The sequence below is a fragment of the Arachis duranensis genome, chromosome 2 (assembly GCF_000817695.3).
Source record: "Arachis duranensis cultivar V14167 chromosome 2, aradu.V14167.gnm2.J7QH, whole genome shotgun sequence".
Taxonomy (NCBI): domain Eukaryota; kingdom Viridiplantae; phylum Streptophyta; class Magnoliopsida; order Fabales; family Fabaceae; genus Arachis; species Arachis duranensis.
This window is the reverse complement of record NC_029773.3, coordinates 71,459,854-71,467,784: the sequence shown is the minus strand read 5'-3', so window position 1 is coordinate 71,467,784 and position 7,931 is coordinate 71,459,854. Positions and strand designations below refer to the sequence as shown.

At 38.8% G+C, this 7,931-nt stretch overlaps 1 protein-coding gene across 1 annotated transcript; it reads left to right on the top strand.

Moving 5' to 3' along the window:
• Positions 1 to 5,988: 5,988 nt before the first annotated feature.
• Positions 5,989 to 7,137, top strand: LOC107474892 (uncharacterized). Its single transcript, XM_016094540.1, has 2 exons — positions 5,989 to 6,585; positions 6,667 to 7,137. Exons 1-2 carry the CDS (start codon positions 5,989 to 5,991, stop codon positions 7,135 to 7,137), a joined length of 1,068 nt encoding a protein of 355 aa, XP_015950026.1.
• Positions 7,138 to 7,931: the final 794 nt, after the last annotated feature.

Here is a 7,931-nt window from a genome sequence, read left to right as displayed (position 1 = left end):
ATACTAGAGTCCCACGATATGGACACCATGATAATTGCAGAGTTGCAAGGAACCATGGAAAGCCACATCAGCAAAATACTGGAGAAGTCAGAAAAATCAACTGAGGAAGCCTTGAAAAGTCGAGTGAATTTAAACAATGTTGCAGAATCAAGCCCTACACAAGAAGAAACGATGTCGTTGTTTTAATTTTCAAAGTAGAGGAAGAGAAAGTAACAGAGGTAGAGGTCGTGGCAATTACAACCAAGGAAGTTATAATAATTTTACACCACCTAATCAAGGAAGAGGTGGAACAAATTTTAGGCCTGTCAACCGAGGAAGAGGTTGATGCAATTTTTATCAAGAAAGAACCAATTTCAATTGCTTTCATTGTGGAAAGTATAGACACAAAGAAGTAGATTGCAGATTCAAAATGGTGAATAACAATCAAGCACACGTTCCAGAAAATCGGTATCAAAATACTAATGATAATCCGGGTAGACTTTATTTTTTACAAGTAATTCATGTGTTGAAGATGAAAATATATGGTACTTGGATAATGCTTGTGGTAATCTTATGTCTGGTAGAAAGGAGTTATTTTCTTCTCTAGATGATTCAGTTAAACTATTATTGAAGTTTGGCAATAGTACAAAGATCCCTATTGAAAGAAAATGGCACATACCAATTAGATTGAAAGATGGTTCTCTGAGTTATATTTCTGATGTTTTCTATGCTCCTAAACTTGATTACAATTTACTGAGTATGGAAAAATTATCTGAGAAGGGATATAAGATGATAACTTATCATAGATATTGTACTGTATTTGACAATAATGGAAGGTTTATAGATAAATCAAAGATGATTTCAAATAGAATGTTTCCATTAAAAATTCAACATGTCAATCCCTCTTGCATGAGTTATGTGATACTTGATGATAACTGGTTATGGCATGTGTGGTTTGGGCACTTTCATTTTTTTGGCCTAAACTACCTGTCAAGAAAAGGACTTGTTTCTAGTCTACCATGGGTTCATATTTCTAATTGTGTTTGTGAGATTTGTCAACTGGAAAAGAAGCACAGAGATCCATTCCCTACAGGAAAGTCATAGAGAGCTAGAAGATTACTTGAAATTGTGCATTCAGATCTCTGTTATGTAGAAATTTCAAGTAATGGTGGTAGCAGGTACTTTATCACTTTTATTGATGATTTTAGTAGATATACATGGGTATACTTTCTGAAACAGAAATTAGAAGCATGTGATGTCTTTAAGACATTCAAGGAGTTTGTCAAAAAACAAAGTGACTATAAAATCAAAATTCTCAGAACAAATAGAGGAATAGAATACCTTGGGTGTTCAGAATACTTTAAGCAACACGGAATTCAACACCAACTAACAATTAGATACACTCTTCAACAAAATGGAGTTGCTAAAAGAAAGAACAGAACCATCATGGATATAGTCAAATGCATGCTCAAGTCAAAACAAATGCCTAATGAATTTTGGGCAGAAGCAGTCGCAACAGTAGTTCATATTTTAAACAGATGTCCAACAAAAAGTGTTCGTGATAAAACTCCAGAGGAAGCTTGGAGTGGAAAGCAACCTTCCATCCATCATTTCAGAGTCTTTGGGTGTATAGCTTATGCCCATGTACCAGATCAATTAAGGAAGAAGTTAGATGACAAAGGTGAGGAGTGTATCTTTATTGGCTATTGCACAGACTCAAAAGCATACAAGTTGTATAATCCAGAATCAAAGAAAGTGATCATCAGCAGAGACGTGATGTTTGACAAGAAAGACATGTGGGACTGGAACACAAAGATAGAAAAGCAGCTGACTATAACTCCAAATACATGTGATGAAGTAGAAGAAAGGCAACCTGATACAATCGAACAACCAGAATCATCTAGAAGATCACAAAGAAAGCGAAGACTACCTACTAAATTAGCAGATTATGAAGATGGCAATGACAATGATCCGTCCGATGAAGAAATCATAAATTTTGCTCTATTTTCGGATTGTGAGCTGTTGAACTTTGAAGAAGCCTCTAAAGACAACACTTGGAAGAAAGCAATGGATGAGGATATTCATGCCATTGAGAAGGATTACACATGGGAACTGACAGATTTTCCAGCAGATAAAAAGCCGATTGGAGTAATGTGGGTTTACAAAACTAAGTACAAACCCAACGGTGAAGTTGATCGTTTCAAAGCAAGATTAGTTGCAAAAGGATACCAACAAAAACCAGGTATCGACTACTTTGAAGTATTTGCTCCTGTTGCTAGATTAGACACTATTCGTATGATTATTTCACTCTCGGCCTAAAATAAGTGGAAGATACATCAAATGGATGTTAAGCCAGCATTTCTAAATGGCACTTTAGAAGAAGAAGTGTATGTTGAGTAACCTGCAGGATATGAAGTTTTTGGAAAAGAAGATAAAGTTTACAAGTTGAAGAAAGCTTTGTACGGGATAAAGCAAGCACCAAGAGTATAGTACAAAAAGATTGATTCTTATTTCATTCAGAATGGTTTCAAAAGATGTCCATTTGAACATACTCTTTATATCAAGTTTGTTAAACCTGGAGATATCTTGATCGTATGTCTTTATGTTGACGATTTAATCTTTACTGGCAAAAATTTGAAGATAATTACAGAATTCAGGGAGGCTATGATAAAGCACTTTGAAATGACGAATATGGGCTTAATGTCTTACTTTCTTGGCATTGAAGTGGTTCAAAAAGATGATGGAATTTTCATTTCTCGGAAGAAATATGCAAATGATATTTTGAAGAAATTTCAAATGGAGCACTCAAAACCAATTTCTACTCCAGTCGAAGAGAAGTTCAAATTGTTGAGAGAAGATAAAGGCAGAGCAGTAAATCCCACATACTACAAAAGCTTGTTTGGAAGTCTAAGGTACTTGACTGCGACTAGACCAGATATTGTGTTTGGAGTTGGTTTGCTTAGCAGATTTATGGAGGAGCCTTGTACCAACCATTTGTAAGCGGCAAAAAGAATTCTTCGATATATCAAAGGTACTTTAAATGATGGAATTTATTATAAGAATACTAATGAAATAAACCTTGTTCATAGTGATCGGGCTGGAGATATAGAAACAAGAAAAAGTACTTCAGGATTTGTATTTCATCTTGGTTCCGGTGTAATTTTATGGTCGTCAAAGAAACAACCAGTAGTTACTCTCTCTAGAGCAGAAGCAGAATATATAGCAGCAACAAGTTGTGCAATGTAAGCAGTTTGGCTAAGAAGAATTCTTGAGGAATTAAACGAGAAATAAAATACTCCAACAACAATATTTTGTGATAACAAGTCAGCTATTGCACTTTGCAAAAATCCAGTATTTCATGAAAGATCGAAGCATATTGATATTCGCGTTCATAAAATCAGAGAATTGGTAAGTGAGAAAGAAGTTGTGATCGAGTACTGTCCAACTGAAGAACAAGTTACAAATATATTTACAAAGCCATTGAAGACCGAATTATTTTACAAGTTAAAGAAGATGTTTGGAATGATAAACTCTACAAGCTTAATTTAACGGAGGCAATGTTAGAAAATTAAATCAAGAATATTCAAGAAAGTAGTACAACTACAACATACTAAAACATTGAAGAAGAAGTTCAAAATCAAATTGAATACGAATTGAATACAAGTTGCACTCACCATCTCCATATTAGAAGAATGAAGAATCATGAATTGGAAGCTTTAAGATTGATAATTAAGAATTTGAAGCAAAATTGAACAAGGGATTGACTAGTCAAAGTTTCTACATATTTCTTGAATTATGACAATTAGTGCTTAGTTGTTATAAGAACTATTATTTTATTATGAAAGTTTGCTTATATAAAGGCTTTATATGTATGTTGTTATCCATCTCTCTATAAATCAAAATACTTAGTGTTTGTTTCAAAAATTCTCTCCTTATTATTATGAGTGTTAGTGAGTTTTAGAGATAAAAAATATGATAGCGTCATTTATATGAATGAGTGATTTTATGACCAATTAAGTGTAGGTATTATAATTACATTGATTTATTTCTATCATAGGTTTTTTAATTTGTGAAAATCCTAGTTTTCATAACCCCCTTTAGCACCGTCTCCTTCTCCCCCATATCCCCACTCTCTCTGTTTACTACTGTGTCGTTTGCTTACTCTCTCTCTCTCTCTCTCATGTGGCTAGAACTTACTTCTTTCTTTTTTTTAAATTATAAGTCTTACTTGAGTTAGAGACCCACTAATATATTGTTACAAATGTAATATTAGAGTATAAGGTAATCGTTTTATTACCTTTTCCTGTGACTAATTTAAAAAACCGATATTATATAAAGAATACGTTGAACCGGCTGATGATTTGTTCTGATCGAAGTAGCAAATATAAGCTGCTACGGTTGGTGATTTTTTTTTTTTGTTTCCCACGGACTAATTTGTGATGAATTGAAATTTTATTTAAAAAATTATTGTTAGTCAATAAAAATAAAATTTAAACTCCTAACACTTGTTTAAGCGAATGAGTAAGCTAATCAATCTATCAACTCAAATTAATTTGTGGTATAGTGATTATGATAAAACATGAAAAATCAAAGATGAGTAATAGAGTTTCTTATGTTGGATAATAGATATTGGGCTACCTTCTTATTTGGCCTTACAATTTTTCCCTTCTTATTATAATATATATTGTTTTTAAGTATTTATTTAATGTAATTTTTTTATTATTAACATAGGTATTGTTCATACCCTGACCCAACGCTAAGGCCCAGGTCCAAACGACAGGCCCAACCCACAAGGTTGAGTCTCACAGTATACCGACCTTCCTCTAAGAAGTCGTGCTCCCTACGACTTGCCCTAACGAATTCGGAAGCAGAGATTAGCTGGCAGATAATAACTGCCCCTAAAATCTCTCAATCCACTTCCAGGAGTCATATTGTAACCTCCCTAAGATAAAGGAACGGTTATCCACCTTAAAAGGTGGAACTACTCCAACGGTGGTTATTAGTTCACCACTATAAATACACTGACACCCCTCAGGTATCTCTAAGTCCCAATACTCTTTAGACCTGCTCACACCCTTGTTGACTTAGGCATCGGAGTGTCTTTACAGGTACCACCCCCCATTCTCTCGCAATCACAAGTCGGATGGAGACCCCATAGACACGAACCCGCTCGAAGGCTTTCTTTCTCAGACGATTGGGCCAACCTAACGAATCCATCCCATAGAGAAGGCACCTCTGGGCTTAAGAACCTAAAGGTAAATTCCTCGGAAGGACGAGAGTCCGGAAAGGAATGGTCGCCCCATGCAACTGAGCTTATGGGGCTAGTCCACGGCCACCAAGGTCGTTTGGAACAACTAGAACAAGAATTAGAACGACAACGAGAGACAGAGCAAAATCTCAGGGAAGAGATAGAGTGACGAAAAGAGTTGGAAGAAAAACTCTTGAAGCTTGAATCTTTCCTTAGAAGTCGTAACTCCCGTGGCGACAGAGAAGAGTCGCCCCTGGGGGGAGAAGACCCGTTTAGTGAGGATATAATGAGGGTAAAAGTTCCAATGAACTTTAAAAGCCCTGATATGAACCTCTATGACGGAACCACAGATCCGAAGCATCATTTAAGCAATTTCAAAAGTCGGATGTATCTGGCTGATACTTCTGATGCGACTCGCTGCAAAGCTTTCCCGACCACCCTGTCGAAAGCAGCGATGAAATGGTTCGATAGCCTCCCCCCAAGGTCGGTTACCAGCTTTGAGGACCTCTCGAGAAAGTTCTTAATGAGGTTCTCCATCCAGAAGGATAAAGTAAAGCACGCACCGAGTCTCCTAGGAGTCAAACAGGAGGTCGGAGAACCTCTATGAGACTACATAGAAAGATTCAACAAAGCGTGCTTGGAGATTCAAGACCTGTCCACAGAGGCAGTTATCATGGGGCTAGTCCTTCTCTAAGTCCATATCAAAAAGGCACCCCACCTCTTTGAGTGACGTACAAGAGATAGCAGAGAAGAACATCAACATGGAGAAAAATGCCAGATTACGAGAGCCAAGCTGGCGACAGGGGCCTCCTCACTCAGCAAAAGAGAAAGAAAGGGAGCCCAAGAAAAAAGAGGAGGTCGGTCCCGATAGGCCAAGGAGATATCACTCCTATACTCCTCTAAAAGTCTCCCTAGTGGACGTATACAGAGAAATCTGTAATACTGAAAGGTTGCCACCCCCTAGACCCATCAAAAACAAAAAGAGAGGAAGTTGCGGCAACTATTGTGAGTACCATAAGATGTATGGCCACTCAACAAATGATTGCTACGACCTTAAAAATGTGATCGAAAGGTTGGCTAGGGAAGGCCGATTTGATAGATATCTCATGGAAAGGTCGGACAATCATGGGAAAAGAAAGCGAGATGATGAGGACAGAAGAGATCCACCACCACAAACCCCCGAGAGACACATACATATGATCTCTGGAGGATTCGCGGGAGGGGGACTCACTAAATCATCTCGCAAAAGACACCTAAAGCAAGTTTATCAAGTCGAAAACGAGTCTCCCAATCTCCTGACCATCTCGTTCACGAAAGAGGACAGCCAGGGGATCATGCCCGGGCATGACGACCCGATGGTGATAACCATGATCTTGGCAAATGCCAACCTCCACAGGACTTTGGTGGACTAAGGAAGTTCAGCTGATATACTCTTTAAGCCCGCATTCGACAAATTAGGGTTGGATGAAAGGGAGCTAAAAGCTTACCTGGACACCATGTATGGGTTAGAAGATATGCCAATTAGGCCACTGGGATACATCCCCCTCCACACGACCTTTGAAAAAGGGGAAAATTCCAAAACTCTGAGCATCGATTTTATCGTCATCGATGTCGGATCGGCGTATAACGCCTTGATCGGCAAGACTACACTAAATCGGCTTGGAGCGGTGGTGTCAACCCCCCACCTTTGCATGAAATTTCCAGCACCTAAGGGAATAGCAACGATACGGGGAGACCAGAAGTTGGCAAGGAAATGCTACAATGAAAGCTTGAACCTCCGAGGAAAGAGCAAGGAAGTTCATACTATAGAGCTCGGAGGAATAAGAGCTAAAGAAGAGCTGCGGCCACATACAGGGGGAAGAACTGAAGAGGTTCAAATCAGAAAAGAGGAAGGAAAAAAACCAACATAGGGGCCAGCCTAGTCAGAGACTTGAGACAGAAGCTGATAAACCTCCTGCAAGATAATTCTGACCTCTTCGCTTGGAAAGCTTCTGACATGCCAGGGATAGACCCTCAGCTCATGTCCCACAAGCTTTCAGTACACCCCGGATCGCGACCCGTACAGCAGCACAGGCGCAACCTCAGAACAAAAAGAGCTCAAGTGGTGGAGGAGCAAGTGCAAGCCCTCCTAGAGGTGACTTCATCCGAGAGGTCAAGTGTCCAGCATGGCTAGCAAACGTAGTGCTAGTGAAAAAGCAAAATGGCAAGTGGAGGATGTGTGTCGACTACACTAAGCTAAATAAAGCGTGCCCTAAAGACCCATATCCACTTCCCAGTATTGACACCATAGTAGATGCAAGCTCAGGGTATCAGTACTTGTCGTTTATGGATGCTTACTCGGGATACAACCAAATTCCGATGTACAAGCCGAATGAGGAAAAAACTTCATTCATCACACCTAGAGCAAACTACTGCTATGTGGTAATGCCTTTTGGATTGAAAAATACTGGGGCCACATACCAAAGGTTGATGAACAAAGTTTTTGCTTCGCACCTCGGGAACTTAATGGAGGTCTACGTAGACGACATGCTGGTGAAAACCAAGGAGGAAACCGACCTCTTAACAGACCTCTCGCAAGTTTTCATCACCATAAGGTTGCATGGGATGAGACTAAATCCCACAAAATGTACCTTCGCGGTGGAGGCGGGAAAATTTCTAGGGTTCATGCTAATACAAAGAGGAATTGAAGCAAAGCCCGATAAGT

Coding starts and splice junctions, on each gene's coding strand:
- LOC107474892 (XM_016094540.1), top strand. CDS start 5,989: ATGGAGAAAAATGCCAGATTACGAGAGCCAAGCTGGCGACAGGGGCCT. Junction 6,586..6,666: donor CCGGGCATGACGACCCGATG/GTGATAACCATG, acceptor ATACTCTTTAAG/CCCGCATTCGACAAATTAGG.